General features: G+C 43.1%; 1 protein-coding gene across 1 annotated transcript; it reads left to right on the top strand.

The window, feature by feature from the left end:
• Positions 1 to 684: 684 nt before the first annotated feature.
• Positions 685 to 24,801, top strand: C5H3orf52 (chromosome 5 C3orf52 homolog). Its single transcript, XM_063126832.1, has 8 exons — positions 685 to 740; positions 13,422 to 13,566; positions 16,163 to 16,286; positions 16,875 to 17,035; positions 18,437 to 18,504; positions 21,039 to 21,238; positions 21,787 to 23,127; positions 23,354 to 24,801. The coding sequence occupies exons 2-7, from the start codon at positions 13,435 to 13,437 to the stop codon at positions 21,813 to 21,815; spliced, it is 714 nt and encodes a 237-aa protein (XP_062982902.1). The 5' UTR covers positions 685 to 740; positions 13,422 to 13,434; the 3' UTR covers positions 21,816 to 23,127; positions 23,354 to 24,801.
• The last annotated feature ends 439 nt before the right edge of the window (positions 24,802 to 25,240 follow it).

Raw genomic sequence — 25,240 nt, 5'->3', positions numbered from 1 at the left:
CCCCCAGCCCACATGCTGCATGATGCAAGTGTAGGCAGGATCTTTAGTGCCACTACAGTGTGGGATGTGACCTGGATGTGCAGTAGGCCTACCAGCATGGAGCCAAGCTGGAGCCCTGAGGCTGTACCCTTAAGGTTCAACATGGGGGCACCTTCTTTTGGGGCACATGGTGCTCATCCCTGTAAATCCCTCTGAAATGGATTTGACCCAATCCCTACCATATCCATATGATGCATTTGTGACAATAAGAGAGAGAGAAAAACAGTGTGTTATTTCTGTCAAGGGCCCCACTCCCCCAGGAGTAATCTGTCGGGGGCTGCATGTCAGCAGTGAAGGGGCCAAAACCAGCAGTGAGCACACCAGAGCCCAAAATGGATGGGCTGCCTCTTTCTGCCATTCCCTTTCTTCTCTTTCTGCCACCCTCTTCTCTCTTTCTCCTTCTTCCTTCTCATGTAGTGAGCTGCCAGGGAAGGAACAAATAACTCTTTCTAGGTTGTTTTTAAAACTCCCATTTTTAAATTTTTTGTTTGTATAGCAGAGCTGCTGCTGCAGCTCTGGTAAATATTACATGAATCATCAGTGACCACTCAAATTCAAGGCTATGTTCCCAGACATGATCTAAAGATGGGGCAAGGAGCAACATTGCTGAAACTAAGGAGTCTAGGTCTGGTCAGTGCCTGGAGAAGAGATTGTCTTTTGAATCCTAAATATGTTGATTTGAGTTCCACAGAGGCAGCAAGGTAGGACATTAATAAATGTTTGCAACAGCAGTCCTCTGGCTGCATTCTTTAGCTTGCATTTTGCCCTTTCTTTGCTTCTCGGTGTCTCTTGACTTTCTTTCCCTTTGATTGAGGTCTGTTTTTACGGGGTGGGGAGGTAAGTATATGTCTGTATTTTAAATTACACTGAATCTGCCAAGAGGCAACTTTCCACTCTTACATATGCACATCAATAACTTTGCCAGACTACAAAAAACAGGCCAGGGGTGGGGGGTGGGGGCTCTTCTTCTAGATTTCAGATATAGAGGAGCTGCAAAATTCAGGAAAAAAATAACCAGAAAACCCAAAACAAAAAGAGGATATTGGCGTGATTGGGATAAGAGGTAGAATTATGTGTTTATTTCTGTAAGTGAAAGGAGAACATCAATTCAGTGACTGGAATGAGGGTCCTAATGGTATCCCCCCCCCCAACAAATACAAAGGATATCATGCAGTTTTCATGGGGATTTCCTGTAGATTGGGTGTGTTGTGCGGTTTTGCAGCAAATGACATTGTGGCCAGTGTGTTCGCAACCAGCCGCTTCCGTCTCAAAAAGCTGAAATATATGAGAGCCACAAGAGCTGTATTACTCCTTCCTTTTTAGTTAAAGCAGCTCCCTGGTGCTCTGCAATATGTCCCCTTCCTCCACATTAAATCCTGATGGGAGAGGGGGGAGAGCAGCCCTACCTCTGTGACTTGTGATGTGGTCAAAGTGTAGGGCTGCCCCGCCCCACCAATCACTTTTTTTCCTAGCCATTCCATTGAGAGCCATAATTGTATGCTTCTGTCGCATTTCTTCAAAAACCTCCTACCTTCTTAGGAGACAAAAAATCGAGGCTTGCTAAGTAATCCACAAAGTTTTATTTAAGCAATAAACATCTCTTCCCACCGGAAGAGGGTCCAATCTCTTGAAACCTTCTCCCTAGGCAAAACTACGCAAATTAAGTGAGACATTTGCCATTTCAAGGAGAACGGAAAGCCTTTTCCCACAAAGCATTAACTTCAGAGAGGTTAGTTCTGATGCAGAACTAACAGACGTGATGCGAACTGAGCTGACTTCTTCTTGCTTTCCTTCTACATGCGTTTTTGCCTGCGACACACCCTAGGATCAGTCAGCCTGTCGATGGGCTCTCTGTCAGAGGAATGTTGGCTTCCTACTGCCTCTGTAAGATTTGCCCTTGACGAGATAAGCGCTGGAGAGAGATCAGAACCAGCTGGAGGAGAAAGCGTGAGAGCTCTGTCCTCCACTGGTACAGGCTGGCCTGCATCTGGGGCTGACTCCTCTACTTCAGAGTCTGATTCTGATTGATTACACGAAACACCTTCTTCCAAAATGGGTGTGGGGGGGGAACAGGGCTGGACATGATAGCTTCCTTATCGCTGCACTGCTTTGCTTCTCTAATAATGTTATTTTGCTTCTCTGATGTATGGAGGAAAAACGGATACTTAGCTATAACTCAGTGCCAGTTTGCTGGAATGGGGTGAAATTGGAGTGGTGGGGTGCTCTCATAGGGAGCCTTCAGATCCTGCCCAGGATAATTTGGGATTTTTTCCTTCTTCATGGAAAAGTGGCCATAATGGGGGAAAGGGGTTGAGAGCTGGAAAGAGGTGAAATTGAGGTGGCACGGTGCTCTCATAGGGAGCCTTCATAGGGAGTTTTTATTCTTACCTTTGCCATTACACAGCTGCACATTTCCAGTTTATCAAATTGGAGATCTGCTGCGGCACATCAAAGACACCTGTCATTGCATGCAGGGAGAAGTGGAGAAAAGGGATTGGAGTGATACTTTTTTGAGTCAGGCTTATTTGTGCTGGTAGGGTGTTCTCATGGGGAGCCAGTGTTGTGGATTTCTTACTTCTCATTCCCTGTAGTGGCAGGGGAAGCCTGGAGAGGGGCGGGTAATGAACCTCTCTCATTGATGATGTTGGTTCTATTCTGCCCCCCCCCCCCCAACCTGGAAGTATGTTTTTTCAGCACTGCAAAGCTGGACTTTAGGGTGGCTGGCTATGTAGGGTGACCTGTAACACTGATGGAGCAGAGCTGATTTCCTCATTACACAGAGAATAACAACAATGTGCTTTCTTCCTGTGCTGGTAAAGATGGGGGCCTGGTCAGTATCAGTTTAAAAGTTAGGACTGTGCTGATTTCTACAACAGGACTCTTAAGAGTGCAGTCCTATGATTGCTGACTTAGATGTAAGCTTCAACTATGTTTCATGGGACTTACTTCGTGGTAAATGTGTATAGAATTGCAGCCTTACAGTGCAGTCCTATACATGTCTATTCAGAAGTCTTATTGAGTTCAATGGGGATTACTCCCAGGCAAGTGTGCATAGGATTGTAGCCTAAATCTTACATTTTATACTTCCAAAGTATACAAGAGATACTTCATTCAAAGAGATGCTAAAGGCTCCTCTGAACAAGCTGTTTATAGCAGGCTCATGACTGCCCACTCACAGAAGTTTCTTGATCAATTCCATGATTCTGCAAACATCTAGTGCCTCTCTTGTTCTTTCTATGGTTTAATTGAAAACAGAAAAAAGTAGTAACGTAAAGAAGAAATTCAAGATAAGAAGAGGCAGACCAGCACCATTTTGTGGCTGTCTAACTGAAACAAATAGAACACCTGGTTAAAAGAGAAAGTGGGGAGGAGGAAGGGAAGTGTGTGTAAAGGGAGCGCGTCATGATTGATGAAAATGGAAACTGGAAAGCTGCAGTAAAGTGGCAAGATTTCCCCTGGTGTAGAAATGCTTAGAGTTGCTACTCAGATGATCTTTTCCCTGCAAGGTTGGACATTGCAAGAAAACCCTGTGCCTGCTTAAAAGGTCTGACAAAGTTTATTTTGCCAGGTATACATTGTTGATGTCTTTCTTGAGGCAGAGCTGCATTGCTATCAAGCAATGCAGGAGTCAACAGTTTATATTTATAGGAATGCTTTTGTAAAATTTGTATAACTAGCCAACTTAATGTAGTTAATGGGCACTGGTAGAGAGTTAATTTCCTCGGAGAATGCAGAGCCTGCCTACCTGCCAAAGTTGTTGTTGGAAGAAACAGTTTTACAGTTGGCAATAGGGCCACCAAAAGAGAAGCAAATGCATTTTTCCATTTTGGCCAGCAAACAAAAAGTAACCTCAGCAGGAAATGGAAGGGTGCCTTTTGGTTAACTGATGTTTATACTAGGGGTGTGCACGGACCCCCCGCTCCGCTTCACTTGCAGATCCGCCATTTTTCGGAGCGGGTCGCTCCGCCCCGCCCCCGCTCCGCCCACTTCCGCTCCGCTCCGCCCGGAGCTCCGGATCGGATCCGGAGCTCCGTTTTTGCCCCCCCATAGGCTTGCATTGAAAGCTAAAAAAGTAAACAACTTTTTTTCCGTTGAAGTTAGAAACCTCACGTTTGGCACCATGACACCTCATGGGCGTATACACACACACGCCAAGTTTCAAGGCAATCCCATCATCCCCTGATTTTTGGCGAATTTTTGAAAATCGGGCACCCCATTCACACCCCTTGGGATAGCTCCGTCAATTTGCATGTTACAAACCTCAAACTCGGCACCAGGGCAGCTTATCCATGTGTCCACATGCACGCCAAGTTGCAAGCAAATCCCATCATCCCCTGATTTTTGGCGCGGCTCTACCCTCTAACGCACCTCCCATAACCCTAATTCACACCCCTTTAGATAGCTCCGTCAATTTGCACGTTAGAAACCTCAAACTCAGCACCATGATAGCTTATCCACGTGTCCACATGCACGCCAAGTTTCAAGGCAATCCCATCATCCCCTGATTTTTGGGGAATTTATGAAAATCGGGCACCCCATTCACACCCCTTGGGATAGCTCCGTCAATTTGCATGTTAGAAACCTCAAACTCGGCACCAGGAGAGCTTATCCATGTGTCCACATGCACGCCAAGTTGCAAGCAAATCCCATCATCCCCTGATTTTTGGCATGGCTTAACTCACCCCAAATTGTCCCATTCTACAACTACGTCAATTTGCACGTTAGAAACCTCAAACTCAGCACCATGATAGCTTATCCACGTGTCCACATGCACGCCAAGTTTCAAGGCAATCCCATCATCCCCTGATTTTTGGGGAATTTATGAAAATCGGGCACCCCATTCACACCCCTTGGGATAGCTCCGTCAATTTGCATGTTAGAAACCTCAAACTCGGCACCAGGAGAGCTTATCCATGTGTCCACATGCACGCCAAGTTGCAAGCAAATCCCATCATCCCCTGATTTTTGGCGCGGCTTAAACTTTTTAACTCACCCCAAATCAAGTCCCATTCTACAACTACGTCAATTTGCACGTTAGAAACCTATCCTTTGGTCCCATGACAGCTTACCCATGTGTCCCCATGGACACCAAGTTTCAAGGCAATCCCATCATCCCCTGATGTTAGGGGAACTTTTGAAATTTGAACACTCCAGTATGTCAGGGATTTAAAGTTGCAATTGCAGACAGCTCAATGGGGCCAGTTCCAAGGCAATCCCAACATGCCACGAGATAACCCTAAATCTTCTGGCACATTTGAAAAAGGGATTATTGAATTTGATAAAGTCTAAGTGAGCGCAGGAAGGACTTCTCCCCTTAGTCAAAGCAAGACACATACACCATCGCTGCAAGGCGGGAAGGGGAGAATTATTATTATTATTATTATTTATTTATATAGCACCATCAATGGAAAGCAGGCAGGCAGCATGCATTGTAGTGCCGCAAGGATGGCTTGAGCACTAACGCATAGCAAACCAACCCATAAGTGGGCGCAAAGTGAGGCAAAGATGGCTGGTTGTTTCTTTCTAAGCCAGCAGTTACGCCTTGAGGGGCACAGAGGAGGACGATTGGGAGCAAACCAGGCACCAGGCGGGCAGAGAGGCAGGCAGAGTAGGCGAGGAGTCAGTCCTGGCAGATGCCCCACCACAGCAGCACCCCGGGGGAGGCGGGCAGGCAGGCAGGCAGGCTGCGGGCATTTCTGGGGGCACAAGGAAGTGATGGCTGGTTTCTAAGCCAGCATTGCAGTTAGTCACGCATTGCAAACGCAAACCATCCCAGCGAGTCGGTCACCGAGGAGGACAGGCTAGCAGAGGGGCAGGCAGAGTGACATGTCATAGATCTAGTATTGGGGAGGAGTCAGTCCCGGCAGATGCCCCAACACAGTAGCACCCTGGGTGGGCATTGGAAAACGCCATCTTGTGGGTCAATACTTCCCCCACCCCATGTCCTGCAGGGTTGCCTGCCTAACCCTTGTGGGGATGGGAGATGGAGAGCTTAGAGTGGCAGTGCCAGCAGCAGCCTTCGGCTTTCCCCTGGAACCAGTCGCCTTGCCCGCCTCTTTCCCCAGCAAGATCGCCTGGTGCTGCCTATGAAGATGCATCTTCATGCTGCTGGTTCCATAATGCCCTGTCGATGAACCCCTGCTTAGGCTGAGTTTGCAGTGGCGACAGACAGCAAAGCGGGGATCCGCTCCCAACTCAAAGTGGTCCCACACGATGCTTGTCTTTCGTTTCTGTGGTGACACCACCAATTGCCCGCCTGAGCTCTCTGGTGTTGCCACAGAAACAGGGGTGTGGGATGAGACTGGGGAGAGAGCCTCGGCCTGCTGCTGCTCCTCCTCAGCCCCCACATCCTGGAGGCCCACCGCCTCCTCCTCCTCCCCCCCCTCCACTGTGCTGAGGACCTCGTCTAGGTCCATCAGCGGGCTCGTGGGCTGAAAGGAGAATGAAGGAGTTGGGGATACTCCTCCTCCTCTAATGGCACTGCTGCCACGTGCCTCTTGCAAACGGGCACTTTTCCCATTCCCACCCTCAAAAAGAGAACGCCGGGCACAAGTTGCAGAAGAGAGTGGCTCTGCCTGCTGCTTGTCCTGCTTCTGTTTTGGAGCAGTCAGCCAAGGAGTTGCCCGTTTGAGTTTCACAGGAGGAGAGGAAGCCCTGCTGGCAGACTGAGCCTTGCTGCTTTCAGCACGCCTGCTTTCTCTTTTCATGATGACTAACAAAATATTAATACTACTAATACTATGTATAAGGTACTACTAAGAATATGTATAAGAAGAATATAATATGTTTAAATGTAGGGAAATGGGACAAGAACAATAAAATATACTACTACTAATATGTATGAGAATATACTACTAAGAATATCTACAAGAATATAATAATATGTTTTAGAATATTACTAATAAATGTAGGGAAATGGGACAAGAAATGGGACAACCACTACTATAAGAAGAACAAAATATGAATACTACTACTAATATGTATGAGAATGTATACTAATAGACTACTAAGACTATGTCAAAGAATATAATAATAATATGTTTAAGAATAGGGAAATGGTGTGCGTATGCTTTCCCCAAAATGCTCAATCTGTGGCTGCCTGTTGAACTTGACAAAAGCAGCCCACTCCGTCGAAGTTACACAGAGAAGAAAAAGAGAATCCAATTTTTTTGGTATATTTGGTATATAGAAGATAGAAGGAAACACAATCAGGATTTAAGAGAGGGGAGGGGGAAAAAGAACCAACCACTACTATAAGAAGAACAAAATATGAATACTAATATAATATGTATGAGAATATATACTAATGGACTATGTGAAAGAATATAATAAAATATGTTTAAGAATATAAATGTAGGGAAATGGGACAAAAAGTGTGTGTATGCTTTCAAAAGAAAGCTTTCACAAAAGCAGAACAGTCAGGCTTTAATACAGGGAAGGGGGGGGGCAACCAACCCAACCACACACTCCAAAATTCAAAAATAAAGTTTATATTAAATCAAAGTAAGGGGAAAACACAGGGCAAACTAAGCTACAAGTCAGAAAGAAGCAAACAAACACACACACGCGCCAAACTAAACCTATATTAAATTAATCTATCTCCAAAGCAGGAGCACTAGCTAAGTAAGTGTTCCCTCCACGAACGCCAACCCACAAAGAGACACAAAACAGAAAGTTCTCAGGGTGGGTCTGCCTTAGTCCCCCCTCCAACGCTGGGATTGGAGGAGGATGCTTTCTGAGGAGATGAATTCTCATCAGGATTGGGAGTTGAATGTGCCTGTCATCGCTTCCAAAAAAATAATAATAATAAAAAAAAAAAACCCAAACCCCGATTTTTAAAAAAATATTGCACGTGAACCACAGCACGCAGAAAGTTGAGAGTGGTCTCAAAATGACCCCCATCCACGACTCTCTGTGCACAAGAATTTTCAGAACGATAGCTTAAACCCCCCCCCAGTTATCCCCGATTCTTTCCCTCAATGCAATCCTATGGGCGAAAAGCCGAAACGGAGCCCCGCGGTTGACCCTATTTTTAAAAAACTTCTAGCCCGCGACCCGTACGATGCAGAAAGTTGAGAGTGGTCTCAAAATGACCCCCATCCACGACTCTCTGTGCACAAGAATTTTCAGAACGATAGCTTAAACCCCCCCCCAGTTATCCCCGATTCTTTCCCTCAATGCAATCCTATGGGCGAAAAGCCGAAACGCAGTTTGAGCCCCGCGGTTGACCCGATTTTTAAAAAAATATTGCACGTGAACCACAGCACGCAGAGAGGTGAGAGTGGTCTCAAAATGACCCCCATCCACGACTCTCTGTGCACAAGAATTTCCAGAACGATAGCTTCAAAAACAACGTAGTTATGCGCGATTATTTGCCGCAATGCAATCCTATGGCGAAATGTTTTCAAGATGGCGACCGGAGCGCTCCGACTGAACTCGGAGCTCCGAAAAATGGTCGCTTCTCTTCGCCTTGCTTCTAGGGGGTCCGCGGTCCGCTCCTACTCCGCCTCTGGGTAAGGCGGAGCAGGCCAATCCGCTACTGCTTCTACGCTCCTAATCGGAGCGGAGCACATCCCTAGTTTATACTGTCTAGCATGTCTTCAGTACCGTCTCCTGTCAAGAATATTGATGGGATAAAAACCTGCCCCAGAGATTTCTTGCTGCTCAGAAAATGGGGAGTGCAATTTTATTTTCCCAGAGTCATAAAATCTTTTAAAATCTATTTTAAAATGTTTTATTCTGTTTTGTTTTGTTTTATCTTGTACACCGCTCCGAAATTGTCAATGAGGAGCAGTATATAAATATTGTAAATAAATAAATAAATAAAAGAGCAATAAAAACAAACAGAGGAGAGGCACTAAATAGTTCTGCTGAAAAGTGGTGGATGATTAAACTATGGATGCCATGATGTCGGAAAGACGAAAGCAACAAACTTGCACAGGAATTTAGTTAATGATTGATTTCCAGTCTCTGCTTCCTTATCTACAAGAAAGCGAAAAGGGCTGAAATCTAATAAAGCAAAGAAAGGAAAATTCTATTGGAACGATACAGTTTGCAGGCATGCATTAAAGTAACCTTCCGTGATTGAAGACGATGGGATGGACATGGTTTCATTAGCTGTAGTCCAACACATCTGGAGGGCACCAAGTTGGTGGAGATGATACCTCCAAAGTAATGCAACATTTCGGATTAATGAGTTAAGATGAAAGGTAAAGTGTGCATTTCAGACTATTCTTTTACATGTATCAACATTGCTCTTATCAATGTGATGATAAATGTGTGACTAGATCTTGCTGGTACTTTCATATGGAAACCACCCTCTGCAATTTAGGTGTGTGGGTGTTAGTGAATGAGGCGCATGGCACATTCTAGGGTATCACACCATTCTGATTAACGTTGGGGCTGTCTCAACATGTTATCGGCCCAACCCTTGTAAGACAATACACACTTGATCTGGTTTTCTTGACTGGGCAGGAGGATGGTGATCTGAAAGTGGGGGAATTAACATCAATTCCCTTGTCATGGTTGGGTCACTCTCTGCTGAGTTTTAGACTCACAGTGGCCCTTCCCATCTGAAAAGGTGGGGGACCTATTAAAAACTTCCATCCCTGGAGGATAATGGATTCCAATGGATTCCAGAGGGCTCCTGCTGGTACGGCTGGTGCTCCAGTCAAAGCCCAGGTCACTCTGTGGAATGCAGAGATGACTCGGGCAGCAGACAAGATTGTGCCAAGTACCCTCTCCTTCTGAGCAGAGTCCGGCAAGATCCTTGGAATACACCTGAGCTGAGGGCAATGAAACAAGAGGGAAGATGTCTAGAATGCAAGTAGAGAAAAACCCATGCTGAGTTTGACTGGACAAGGTTGTTATTGAGCCTACTCTGTGGCAGTGATGGTGGCAAAAAGGGAGCTCTTTTCCATCAGCATTGCATCTTCTCAGTTCATTCAGTGGAGCTTTTCCTAGTGGTTCATGGCCTGCTACAATGTGGTCCAGGAAGAGAAACCGTGGAACCCTCAATAGCTGTGACAAGTTTGCATGACACTTTTGAAAATAAAGTGGCTCAAATCATTCATGAATTGAACACCACAATTAAAGCAGTTCCGTTAGTCGAGGTGCCAAGAACAACATCTGGTCCAGTTTTTTTGGATGAGTTTCAATTGTTGAGGATTGAACAAGGTGCTTGGCCAACCACCTGTATGCTTGACCCATTGCCCGTCGTGGCAATGTAATAAAGAAGAGATACGCGGCTGGGTCCAGGAGATGGTAAATTTCTCCTTCAGAGAGGGAGCAGTGCCAGTCTCTTTAAAAGAGGCAGTAAATAGGACACTCCTGAAAAAAACCTAACCTGGACCTGAATTATGTTGACAACTATAGGTTGGTGGCCAACATCCTCTTTCTGGGCAAGGTGCTTGAGTGGGTGGTTGTCAATCAACTCCAGGCACTATTGAATGAAACTGATTACCTAGATCCATTTCAATGAGGCTTCAGGCCTGGTTTGGAATGGAAACTGCCTTGGTCTCCCTGCGGAATGACCTTTGTCAGGAGAGGGAAAGGGGAAGTATGACCCTGGGCTTTGCTAGACGTACTGTAAAATCCGGTGGTGAGGAGGGGCCAGGCTGCATTCTACATGTGGGACGCAATGGGGTCTAGGAAAGCCCTGTCACGTCCGCCATTTTTAATTTTACTTAAAGGGGCCGCATGCGTAGGAGTGCACCACCAGAAAAGGTAGTTTTTTTAAAAAAAAAATTGGGTCCCCTGCTCCCCCCTTCCCCCGATTTCCTCCCCCCATGATCTCCCCTGGCCTCCAATCCCCCCACCCTGATGTCCCCAGGCACCATTACCCACTGCCGTCGATGTCCCCTGCCACCATTACCTGCTGCCACCGATGTCCTCAGCCACCATTACCCACTGCCACTGATGTCCCCAGCCTCCGATGCCCTCTGCTGCCATGTCCTTGGCCTGTGATGCCCAGCACCGCCATATCCCCCAGCTGGGCATCACAGGCCGGGGACATGGCAGCAGAGGGCATCAGAGGCTGGGGACGGAGCAGCGGCGAGCATCAGAGGCCAGGGACTCGGCGGTGGCAGGCAATGGAGGCTGGGGACTCGTCGGCGGTGGCAGGTAATGGGGGCCGGGGACATCGGCGGCAGCGGGAGTGCTGCAGCCCATGCACCACTTTTCCTGGCTACTCATGCATAAATGTGGTAGCCGGGAAAAGCGGTGGACCCTTCTACATGCCTGTGGTTTCGGGCTGAGCCATAAGTAGTGCTGGTTAGCCTGGGGCCAGGGCGGTTTGAGCCCTGCCTGAGCCCAGGATCCTCTGTGTGTCATTTGGATGCACAAGAACGAGCCCGGGCCTCACTAACCTGCCGTCTAGCAAGGCCCCCTGTTAATTCTCTTGGATCTCTTAGGGGCTTATGATACCATTAACCATGGTGTCCTTCTGTATAGGTTGTCTGAGCTTGGAGTTGGAGGCACTGCACTGCAATGGTTCTGCTCCTACTTGGATGGCCCATTCCTGAAGGTGGTGCTGGGGGATTATTGCTCTGTGCCTTGAAGTTATGCTATGGGTGTTCCAGAGCTATATTCTATCCCCTATGCTCTTCAACATCTACATGAAAACACTGGGGTAAGTTATCTAGAGGTATCAGATGAGATGTCACCAATATGTGGATGATACCCAGCTCTATCTATCCTGTCCTGAATATGTGCCTTGGCATGGTAATGAGCTGAATGAGGGGAGACTCAATCCAGACAAGATGGAGGTAGTTAGTGGGTGGCTTGTCTGCCCGGCAAGGTGATGGAGCGGTTGCATTCTGCTTATGGAATTAGGATCATAGTCTGGGGGTGTCCTTGGACCCAAGATTGTCACTTGAGACACAGGTGGACTTGGTGGCATGGAACACCTTTTATCAACTTTAAATGACATACCAACTATGCCCTTATCTGAGCCCATATGAGCCTATACATATGTGCATAGGCTCATATGTATTTAGGATTGCAGCTTACATCTTACTATTTATTTATTAAATGCCTCATAACATACTGTAGAAGGAGCTGAAAGTATCAGATAGATACAGCAGGGGTGGGGGAAAGGATTGAGTTGCCAGGTAACGGAAAAAGAATGTTGACAGTTGATGTGATGGGAGGGGGACTGAAGGAAGATACCTTTCTGTAGGCATGTTATGAGGCAAACTTAATCATATCTTATTATCTTCGACTTTTTTTCCAAGTAGTCCACTGGAGTTCCAAGTCATATTGGTCACCAGTACATCTAGGGTGAGCATATTACCCCAACATTAAAATCCCTTCACTTCCAGGAGAAGTATAAAGTGTTGGTTATTACCTTTAAAGCCCCACATGGTTTGGGTCCAGGCTACCTGCGGGATCGCCTTCTCCCATACAATCCGCCCCACACACTCAGGTTCTCTAGGAAGAATTTCCTTCAGTCAGCCAAAACTAGGCTGACAACCATTACCCAGAGGACCTGGTCTTCTGTCTGTCCCAGACTGTGGAGTGGCCTGCCAGGAGAGATCCACCAGCTTAATAGTCTTTCTGAATGTAAAGGTGCTATAAAGATGGATCTCTTCTGGTAGGCCTACCCAGTTGAATTTTAAAATGTCTTTAAAGGATTTTAGGATTTTAATAATGTATTAATTTTAAGTTTTTAATCAGTTTTATGTATTTTATATTTTTGTATTCAATGTTGTTCCCCACCTCAATCCAGAGGGAGAGGCTGGTAAGAAACAACATTCAAAAAATTTCAGGGAAATTAATGACTCAAATTTCTGATTAGAATTTCGAGAAACTCTATCCTGAAGTGACTAATGTGCCTATTAATTCATCCATCAGCCACTGTCAAACAACAGAAGCTTTGTATCGCATCTGAATTTGTCCAGCCTTAACCTGCATTCACTGCTCCTGATGTGAGTACCTTGTTGCTATAGTTGTTTGGTATGTAATAAGGTTATCCCTGTTCTAGGGTTTTTCTTTCAGTCTAACAAAGGAATGAGCTTTTATAACTCCACCGAGGGCTGGGTTGCCTCAGGTTAAGTTACCTGCTGATGTCTATAGAGGGCAGGCTTAGTCAAGTAAGCAAACTGGAAAATCAAGACTTGCACAACTTTTGTCTTTGCATTTCCCGGTTCTATTGAAACTGGGGCTTCCTAACTGAAGGTGCTGATTTTCCAAGAGCACCTTTGAAGCTTAGACATTGTTTTCCAGAATTTCATTTTATTGTCCCGATTTCCAGGGGAACTGCCGTAGTCTGAATGGAAACTCTGGCTTTTGCGTATTATCATCAGAAACAGAACCAGGGCTGAAAATGCAAAGGAAGTGGGGTTTTCCTGTTGACTTATCCAGTGCTGAAAAATCCTTTACAGAGAACTGAAAGCGATGAATGGCCGCGTTCCTGAACGGGATCAACAGAACATTGAGTGCGACATACTACTAGGGGGAAAGAGAGAGGAAGAAAGTCCGCCTAATTTAAATGACCCACTTTATCCGGAAGCCCACACACCTCATCAGGTAGGCCACTGAATTATTCACATTCTCTTTTGGAAAGGTGTGTTACTACAATTGTGTCACACCATGATTAATTGACTGGCATCCTTTTAACAAAATACAGGGTTTTCTTTGGAAACCTTTGGACATATGAAGATAAAGTAACTCTTTCTCAACCTCAGTCTCCCCATCTGCAATATGAGTAATAATACTAATTTACCTTATAAGGTTGTAAGGATTACAACTAGTGCTATATACATGTTTGCTTAAGTATTCTTCTTAAATCCCATATATTCAAATCCCATATATTTCCTGCTAAAATCAATGGGACTTTGACTGGATCATGCCTATTGCAACTGGATAGTAGATTTGTATACCACTGGGTAAAAAAATACAGTGTGTACAGTGCAGCATTGCAGCTATGAACAAGGAAATCCCTGCTTCAGATCTTGCAGGGGTTGGCACCATTGCGCATTTGCTGAGGTCCACATCTCATCAGAGGGTCTATGGGCCCTGCACTTCCTACTTCTTCTTGTTGTCACGCTATTCATTATACAAAACCTGATGCTATGTTTTAATGTGAAATGTAGACAGTGTGTTCTACCAATGGAGTCAAAGTAAATTATTACTACTTTGCAGCCCAATTGTATGCCTATCTTAAAGACCCATTGAATTCAATGGGCCTTACGCCCAGGTAAGTCTGTATAGGATTGCACTCTTGAGACTGCTACAGCCATTCCTCAGTCGTTACTGAATTGACAGGGGGTGGGTGGAAATCTGCACATATTGTTTTAAAGATCAGCTATTAAAAGCGAATGTTAAATGCTGCAGGCTGATAATTCTCAGGTAACAATGCCTATGTTTGCAACCCTAACCTCATTTTCCTATGGGTTGCTCATAAGCTCACTTCATGTTCATATTAAACGAATCTGGGCTTCAAAGGTTACAACTATCTCACATGAAACTACTGGAACCTATTGCTCTTTATTCTCAGAAAAAGAGGGTGTGGGCTTAAACAAGTATATATGCCAATATAGACTCTTTCTGATAAAGCAGAGCAAACACAGGTGTTTACCAAAGGCACAAGAGTTAGCTCATGTTATTAGAAGTCTAGCACAACTGCTGTTGTTTGACATCTCTTTTTGAGTTGCTGTCATTGGGATTGATCTTAATGATAATAAAAAAAAAATTCTTACCTGCCTCTCCCTCTGAATCGAGGCAGGGAACAGCATATAATACAAAAATATTCTAAAATGCATAAAACTGATTAAAACATATAAAACTAATACATTATTAAAATAACAGCCAGACATCTTAAAATTCGACTGGGTAGGCCTGTCAGAAGAGATCAGTCTTTATAGCTTTTTTATATTCAGAAAGACTGTTGAGTTGGTGAAACTCTCCTGGCAGGCCACTCCACAGTCTGGGAGTAGCAGAAAAGAAGGTCCTCTGATTAACAGTTGTCAATCTAGTTTTAGCTGGCTGAAGTAAATTATTCCCAGAGGACCTGAGCTTTAAAGGTAATAACCAACACTTTATACTTCGCCCAGAAACTAATTGGAAGCCAGTGAAGTGATTTTAGAATTGGTATAATATGGTCACCCCTAGGTTTACTAGTGACCAACCTGGCTGCCATGTTTTGAAATAGTTGAAGTTTCTGTACTAGGCATAAAGGTAACCCTATGTAGAGCGCATTGCAGAAGTTGAGCCTCCAAGTTACCAATGCGTGCACTACCATCTTTAGGTCTTCCAACTCTAGGAAGGGGTGCAGCTGGCAAATCAGCCAAAGCTGATAGTAGACACTCCTGGCCATTGCATCTATCTGAGCTGTGATTTGGAGCAACGGATCCAGGAGCACTCCTAAGCTGCAAACGCAGTCTTTCAGGGGGAGTGTAATCCCATCCAGAACTGGTTGACACACCTCCAAACCCAGGTTGGGGCCTTTGACAGTAAGCACCTCCATCTTGTCTGGATTTAGCTTCAGTTTGAAGCTCATCCAGCCCATTACCGCCTCCAAGCATTTCCTCATCCAGCCCATTACCGCCTCCAAGCATTCATTCAGAGGAGACACACTATCCTTAGCTGACGCTGTTGTTGAAGGCATAGAGAAGTGTATTTGGGTGTCATCAGTATACTGATAGCACCTTGCCCCATGCCTCCAGATGATCTCTCCCAGAGGTTTCATGTAGATGTTAAACAGCATTGAGGACAGGATGGTGCCTTGTGGTATGCCATACAACAACTCCTTTGAGGAGCAGCAATCCCCAGGCATCACCATCTGGAACCCCTCCCCAAGAGATAGGCCTGGAACCACTGAAGCACAGTGCCCCCAATTCCCAAACCTCTCAGGCATTCCAGAAGGATACTATGGTCGATGGTATCAAAAGCCACTGAGAGGTCCAAAAGCACCAGCAAGGGTGCTTCTCCTACTGTTCTATCTGTAGTTTTTTTTCATAAGGTTGCCTATTAAATTTCACATTCTTTAAATTCCCCATGGTTCTACTAATTGCTTCTCATAGCATCTGTTCTAGGATGTGTTTGAATAATTCAAATAAAGATGATCCTCAGGCTTTGGCATCAGTTATTAACAGATTTTCCCTTTTATTCTTTGTATGACCAGAACACAAGAAACTTGAACTCATGTTCGCAGATAGTTTTTTGGAAATGCAAACTATGGATGGTTATAATTTCTGCGTTCGTGGTGATGATCCTTGTGATTATACTAAGTTTAGTTTTATACTCAGGTATGTAGTCTTCTTGTGATGTGAATTTTTCAGATGTTAAATTACATCAGAAAGATTGATGGAGGTGGGGGCTGCTGTACCCCACTATAGTCCTAACTCCTGATCCGGATTGAGTTACCTGTCACTAAATCCCATGGATTTTCATGCAACTTAATTTAGTCATGACTAACTTTGGCTAGATTGACACCTCTGTGCTTGTAGGCACAGAATAGACTACAATGTGATTTATGAGTAATGGAATGAACATCACTATTGCCCAGGATATAGGAAATTAGATATGCGTCTTGTAGATTCTTTTGTGGCCTTGGACAAGTCACTGTCTTTCATTTGCAAGTCTGCAAATGGACATCACCTTCACAGTTAAAAGTAGCACAGTAAAGTTCAAAGTGGCCCTCGGACCTTTTCAGCACAAGGCATTTATTGTGCGCTCATTATTCATAGTTGATTACAGGTTCTTTAAACAATGTCACGACTCTCCAGTTTCTGAGAGTTACAACAAATAATAACTTACATTATTATTATTATTATTATTATTATTATTATTTCTTATTTTTACTTTCTTATTTTTACTTTCTTTTTTAATTCCAGAAGTTTACATAGATGAAGATGAATATTTGGATGCTGAATTAATTGCAAGTGGTATTCACCATAATTTCTCAGGAATATTAAACATTCGTTGTGCCAATAATTCTGACCCGCCACTTTCAGCATCAGCATATACTTTGCTTTCTGAAAATCTCAGCAAGAGGGTAAGTTTGGCAGCTGCCTACTGAAACTTGACCACATAAACTGCTTACATTTTCTTAAGCCTTTAGCTAAGCTGTTCAACTCATATCCTATTTTTGCAGTGGAGCAGAAGGATGTGTGGTTGTAGCTGCATTTTGCTATATTTGACCCAACCAGTCCAATGTTGCAATATATTGGTGTATTATTATTATTATTATTATTATTATTATTATTATTATTATTATTATTATTTAGGTATATAGCCGCCTTTTTTCCTCCTTAAGGAACACGACGGCATACATAATCCTCCTCTCTATTTTATCCTCGTAACGACGAGTCTGTGACTGGCCCGAAGTCACCCATTGAGTTTCCATAGCTGAGTGGAGACTAGAATCCAGATCTCCTGACCCCCAGTCCAACACTCTAGCCAGTACATGACACTGGCTCTCCACTGCAAATGGACAAGATCTGTGGCCTGCCAGATCTCTCTGGCCACCATGGCCAATGATCAGGGATGAAGGGAATTGTAGTCCAACAACAACAGATGGATGACCATATCCCTGATTATAGAACTCTGCTACCCCATCTCACCTACCCCACCCCCACAACTATATGCCTTCATGACTGGAAAAAGGAGTTTGGTGAGATGAACAGAAGGGCACAAAAGAGCACAGGCAATGTTACACAAACATAGAAAACTGTCTTCTATTGGAAATCTGAGTTGTGTGTGCCAGGGAGCTCATTCTGCACCAGCTCAGCTAGCCTGTTGGAGGATGTTGCCCCATCCGGAAGGTTGAAATAAGATTCAACTGCCAGTCTGGTTGGCTTCTGAGGAAGGAATGTGGGGGAGGGGTGCCATATTGTCCTTTACCTCTCAGGCACCAAAATGCCTGCCCTGATCTAAAAAAATATGTGTGGAGGAGCCCTCCCCGTCCTCCTCTCACCAACACGAAACATACGCTATGGTGAGACATGCGAGAAGGCTTTCTCTGTTGTGAAACCTTGGCTGTTGAATGCTCTCCTCTTGGAGGCCTGACTGGCGCCAGCTTCATTTCGGTGCCAAGTTAAGACATGGCTTTTTAACAAAGCCTTTGATGGCTAAATTCACTAAGCTTACACATAGTTCTAATTGGTTTTTACTGCTTTTAAATTTTATACTGGTTTTAGCTTGATTAATGATTTAATTTGTTTTTAGCTGTATATACCTATTGTTTTATATTTTTTGTATGATTTTATCTGTACGCTGCCCTGAGATCCCAGTGATATAGGGCAGGATACAAATGTTTAAATAAATAAATATGATTTAAACTCCTGCATATGTAACTCTCCATGACATTCTGCAACAAGAGCAATTACAAAGTCCACTGGATGTCTCTTTTCTTACTGTGTAATATGCGTTAATAATTAACGTTTTCTCTCTCAAGCTTACAGATGTATACAGTGATTCACCAGCTCTTGGGCGATATTTTATCTCTGCTGAAGTTTCCTTCAGGTAGGAAAGTAGAATAAGCACCAAAGCTTTAGGGTACAACCCTAAGTATGTTTTGACTAGGGTGACCATATTTGGGAAACCAAAAAAGAGGACACCTAGTGTGTGTGTGGGGGAAGCAGCTTTCTGAGTCCTGCAGAAAGTATGTTATTCCCCTGCCACCTTAAAGAACCCGATTGGAGTGGAGGAGGGGAAAGGATTTCATTCTGCACCACCACCATCCACTCCAATTGGGGCCTTTTCTATAATGTCCACGAATGACCCACTTTCCCCTTTAAGACCTCAATTGGAGCTCAGGGTGGGGGAATGATGTGCCTCAAGAAAGCATGTCATTCCCTCCTGCCATGCTAATGGCAGCCTTAAAGAGGAAGGTGTGTCATTCCAGGACATTATTGAAAATTATAGAAAATCCCCCCTGACACCATGGAAAGAACAAAAACCAGGACAAATCCGGGGAAATCCTGACAGTTGGTCACCCTAGTTTTGACAGAAAAAAGTCCTTCAACTCCCAGCTGGCTGGGAAATGCTAGGAGTTATAGGACTTCATTCTGTTTAAAGACGCATAGGATCATGCGCTGAATTATACAATTTAGAACACCTAAGTCAAAGACTTTGAGAAAAAGGAATTCATTTTGGTTATCATGTGGGGCAGGTGGGAAAATATAAGAGTTGATTGGGAAAAATGAGGAAAAAGAATAAATAAATAAATAAATAAATGTTCACAGGATTTTCCCCATGAGCAGTTTCTTGTGCATTGATGTGCATTTATTGCACGTAGTTCTTAGATTTTTTCAATATGGGCGCATCTCAGTTTCAGAGTACTCAGTATACTCAAAATGTTACAGTTTATTCTTATATCCTAGCAGGAATAGTACTGTTCAAAATTCCAGCCAGGCAGCTATGCTGTCCTCCAAGATATTATGAGCTGTAAGCGGCTCAAGGAGGTCATTCATTCCACACACTCTACGCCTGTTTTCCATTTTTCTTTTCAAACTGAGCTTCAACATTCAGTGGCTACTGGGCATGCTCAGTCCTCATTGGGCTGTTGTTTGTTAAGCATGTTGATGCCCCGTTGTTTCTTAGTGGCCCCATTTTGGGTCCATTTCTTATCAGCACTCACCATCTGAATTTGCTATTAGGGGGAGCCATTTGTAACTGGGTGGGGGGAGCAATGGAACACTTTCTCCAGAAAATACATGCATGGCTACTTAATTATTCCGTGTAAAGTAGTTGTCATAGGTATCTATTAGCTATAGCTTGTGCAATACAATGCCTTTCCCCTGCTCAGTCACATTTTATTAGCTTGTTCAGAGAGGCCTCTGATGTTTTGTTTAATCTTTTCCAAGGACTGATTTAGAGCTTTTGGAAGTTGCTTGTGTACATGATCCCAGTGATTTATTTATTTATTTTTTAAAAAAGTTGCACCAACATGCTACCACCAGTGTACATTCCCTTGATGCACAGCTCCAGTAGGGGAGAGTTGCTCCAGTGTTTTTTGAATATACTGAATAGCAGGAAGGCTGCCTTTACACGTAGGTGAAATACCATTCTTTGTTGGGGAAATATATAATATATTATGCAATGTCTTAGAGCTTCTCTACATTAAGCAAAACCCCTCCATCCTTATCGGGCTTTCTTCTTCCGGAGTCTTTCTGGGTTTATGATGGGCTCCTTTAGATGGCGAACATGGGATTTGGAATGAAAAATTTCCTTTCTCAGCAATGCTCTATATGTTCAATGAAACAGCTGATATTGCACCATTAACTGATGTTACACTTATCTCTGATCTTTTTGAAAGAGGGATAAAGGGGGGAAGCATGGGAGATGTCTTAGAGCTTGACAACATTGTGTAAGACCCACAAACATCTGTGAATGACCAGTCACAAGCATGTAATAAATTGTTCATGTAGAGAGAAGTTTTTAAATATGCTTGGAGTATGTTTTGAGTGATTTTGTTTAAAATAGCTCTAAGACAACATTTAGGATCCAAACTTGGGCACTGGAGAAAGATAGTGGAAGCGCAAGTATCAGAGTATGTATCAAATTTCCTTGTTAAAAAAAAGAGAAGACACTGTGCACACCAACCTTCCACTTTTTAGTTCCAAGAACTGTTAGAGAAGGTAAAATCAGACCACATGCTGCTGAATTGTGAATAAACAGTGCATTGTAAAACAATTTGGTTAAGAGTTTCCTACTTAGATATTTATAGGTAAGGATGGGTGAGAATTTTATTTCAGTTAGTTTTTGATCAGAATCTACCCCAATTTGCAATGTTTTCCATGTTCAGGACAAAAAAGAACTGATTTTTTAAAATCAAGTATGGGAGAACTGAAAGTGATAGATTCATCCATCCAGGCCCAGGACATTGAGTTCTTTCCTCTAAAAAGGCTGGATTTCCATTCTTGTCTGTTCAACCATGTTAGCACTCAATGAGGGTTGCCACCTCTTTGTTCTGATAAGCTCTTCACCTTATCAGACAAAAATTGCTGTATAACCTTTTGCTTTTTCTCCCCACTATGCCTCCTTTCTTCTTTCAGTGATGAAAACAATACAGCATCCTACCACTTATGCTTCTCAGTGCCAGCTGAAACTGAAGCATTCATGAAGTATAGAATGAGTGAAGAGTTTCTGATGAATATTTTAAGGCAAAATATTTATGATCAAGAAGAAATACACGGGCAGGTCATACCTGAATGTACAAATATGACACTTGATCCAACTTCTATTTCGCTAACAAGTAAGTGCCTTATGCAGTGAAGAACTGCACTCTTTTTTTAAAAAGTGCATTTTTTCCAGAAAGCTAAAAGGGCATTTTGGGGCACAATCCTATGTCTATCTAGACAGAAAAAAGCCCTACAATTCCCAGCATACTGGCTGGGATATGCTGGGAATTGTAGGACTCTTCTCCTATCTAAACATGCATAGGATTGCCTCCCTTAATGAAATATAATGAGTCATCCCTATATGTAGATTCTAGAAATATTCTGATTTACTTCTATTTTATAATCTCCAGATCTACTCCAGGTTTACTACTATTTTATAATCTCCAATCACTCACTGAATTTGCTCAACTATTGCAATCTATAAAGAGAAGAAACATTATGTCTAAGCCAGACATGGGTGGGTTGTTGTGTATCCCACACATACATAATAATCAGTTGCTTAGGGATGTCTAAGACTTCTAAAAAAATAAAAATAGAAAAATGTGTCAATAATTAATTTTAGGCATTTTTTATTTCCCTTTTTTTCTTTTTCTTTCTTCTTTTTAAAAACATGTTTTTAAAGTAATGCAGGCTATTGATACAGAACGGTGAATTGTGTACTGGATCTCCAGATTGGCCTTTTTCACATATGGAGCCTATCATATTTATTTTGTTCAAAGAACACAGTTCTGCAGATAATTTCCAATATGATCTCAGTCCTCTTATTCCAACCAACAACTGCTTGAAAATACGGCTGCATCAATGAATTGGATAAAATGGTGTCTACACATGAGGGAACCCATTCTGGCAATGTTACAAATCCAGGTTTAGAATCCTATCGAGATCCATTGCATTGGACAGCTAGCAGATCGCAAGCAATGGAAGAAGTTAAAAGGACAACTTCGTAAGAGAAGGAGCATTCCAGAACATAGACGCATAAGGCACCATTCAGCCTAGAGCTGGAGACAATTCTGAAACCCATTCTTTATAAACATAGGGGGGATCTACATGTTGTAGTCGAGGCGCCTTCTCACGCATTTTTTTAAACTGCACCATAACGTTGCATGCCACAATCATCTCTCCCTGCCATTATATCTTTCCCTTTACTCCATTGTGTTTCATTTCCCCGGGTCACACATCCTTCAAACCCTGTCTCCTTTCGTAGCAATAGGGCATTGTGTAAAGGCGGGCTTTCGTCATCCTTGCTGTTGACATCCTCGATACTTCCCGGATCTCTCCCCCCCATGTCTAACTGTTTCTGCGCATAAGTGTTTGTGCTCCTCTAGTGGTACCATCCTTTACTGCAAGTAATTTCACTTTGGTAAAGATGAATTCAGTCTATCAGCTTATCGAAGTGATTAGCAGCATTGCTGTATCTGTTAATGTACTCCTCTGTGCTCTTCGGGCATTAGCTTTCCTCGAGGACGAGCACATGGAGTGTCGGGCAGACCTCATCTGGAAAATTAAAATTTGTCATAGACGATGGATGAACTTAGGACTCCAGTTTGTGGAGGACAGTAACTTTCTTGTTCAGTGATCCAACCTTATTCGTCTTCCTGCCATCTTCCATTGCTACTGGGTCCATCCCAGTAGTAAGGATTTGTGGGAGAATTTAGTCCTAAAAGTATGGAATGATGAGAGGTGGATGGAGAGCTTCAGGATGACAAGAGGTACCCTCTTTGAAACAGTAGCAGAGCTCACCCCAGCACTTCAGAGGCAGCAGACTGCAGTGAGGGATCCGCTTAGTGTTGCAAAGCGGGTTGCTATCGCAATTTGGAAGTTGCCTAATCCTGGGTTCTACAAAACAGCAGCTGAGCAGTTCGGTGTTGGCCGGTCTACTGTGGCAGAAGTGTTTGTGGAGGTGTCCTTGGCCATGGAGCACATTCTACGCCTCCGCACAGTCCATATCGGGGATTATTGCAAGGTATTTTTAAAACATATATTTCAGTATTCATGTGCATGTGTGTATATGAGAACGTTTTCTAATGTAATTTTTTTTATTGTTGTAAAGTTCAATGTGTTCAACTGAAGTGTGTGAGAGATTGCTACACTCCTCTGGTGTGTTTCAGGCACGTTGGGTGGATGGCTATTGAAATGAAGGCAATCTTCCTTTTTGCACCTTTTTAAAAATATTTTTCTCCCCTTTTCAGGTGATGGACAGCTTTGCTGCTTTGGGGGTTTCATCACTGTTCAGGGGGCTGCGATGGGACTCACATTACTATAGTTTCTCCTATTTGTCAGGGAAATGACGTCATTAAGAAGAACTTTTATTTGATGCTTCTCCAGGAAACAACAGACCACATCGGCTGTTTCACACACATCGAAATAGGATGAAGCGGAGAAAAACATGACACGTGTTTTCTGCAATTCATCCCTCTTCGAGGCTATGGATGCGGGAGTTTTTGTCCCTGCTAATGACATCTGGAGACTGGGGGATATAGAAGTCCTGCCACTACTTTTTGTGGATGGGGATTATCCCATTAGGAAATGGCTTATGAAGCTCTATGGTGGGAACCTCACCCCGGAGCAGGCACACTTCAACTTCTGCCTGAGTTGAGGACAGAATGTTGTCGTACATGTGTTTGGGCGACTAAAGAGCCATTGTCAGTGTCTCACTGGTCAGCTGGAGGTGGCAGAGGAAAATGTTCCATCCATTATCAGTGTCTGCATGATTCTTCACAACATCTGTGAAGCAAAGGGTCACACAAAGGGTCACAAGCGCCATGGAGCAAAACCAAGTTGTTTTTCCCACCCTCGGTCTTCCATATGTCAATGATAACAATGAACTTGCTGAAGAGAGCAGGAAAGGGAGGGATGCCATCAGTACATAGTTGTGGCATGTGCGGGAAAGGAGGAGGTGATTTTATTATTATTATTATTAATTTTCAAAATACATAGAGAAACAAAAACATACAAACAAACAATTTTCATGGTTGACTACTGACAGAAGGTAGTACATTTAGCATATTTTATCCATTTCTTTACAGGTGTAGTTAGGATTAGAATTTTATTAAACAATTAGAGATTATGTAATTCTTCATAGCTGTACATTATAATTAGTCTCTCTTCCATAGTTTCAAAAAGAGCTGTAACAAATTCTGCTGCATATGCCCTTGACTTGTAAATAATATAAAGTCATGCCATATACTGTAAAAATCACGAGTTTTAGCTTTGCCCTTACCTAATTTGAGTTGATGTGTCTACTTTTTTGTCATAGCTATTTGCCACAGTTCCATATACCAAAATTTGAAAGTTAACAATTTCTCAGTTTTCCAATTTCTGGCAATTACTGTTTGAGCAGCCATCAAAATGAATACTATTAATTCTTTAGACTTAACATTTACATTTTGTTCCTTCCAAATAGTTAGAAATACTAATGCTGGTTTAACATGCATAATTTGATATGTGATCTTTTCCATTTCTGTGAATATCATATTCCAAAACTGTAACACTATAGGACAGGACCACCACATATGAAAATATGAACCTTGCTGATTACATTTTCTCCAGCATTTTGTATTATTTGTATTCATTATTCTTGCTAATCATATTGGTGACATTTACCATCATTATAACAGTTTAAAAGAGTTCTCCCTGAGTGTTGTCGATATAGTTTTCTTTGAGTGAGTTGTCCAAATTTTATTCCATATATTTTGTTCTATTGATATTCTAATATCCTCTTCCCATATTATTTTCAATCCATTTAATGTATTTGCATCTATTTCAATAAGATATGAATAGATCTTAGAAACGAATCCCTTTGTATTGATCATATGTTCCGATAATATCCATTCAAATTTCATCATGTTTCTAGTCATGCTTTGTCTTACTATGGGATTCATAATAAAATCATGTATGTTTCCGGAATTAATATATTTTTCCATTTCTTCCAAATTTTTAATGTACTGTACAAAAAGCGGTTGTCTACCCATTTCAAATCACCTTTTTCCTCCCCCTCCAAATACTGCTTGTTCGATTAACTGTACATGTTTCCACATTGCCTCCATACCTACCCATGACCTCTCTGAAGTTCCCTC

The sequence above is a fragment of the Elgaria multicarinata genome, chromosome 5 (genome assembly GCF_023053635.1).
Source record: "Elgaria multicarinata webbii isolate HBS135686 ecotype San Diego chromosome 5, rElgMul1.1.pri, whole genome shotgun sequence".
NCBI classification, from domain to species: Eukaryota; Metazoa; Chordata; class Lepidosauria; order Squamata; family Anguidae; genus Elgaria; species Elgaria multicarinata.
The sequence above is the reverse complement of the archived record's forward strand: the minus strand, read 5'-3'. Positions and strand labels throughout refer to the sequence as shown.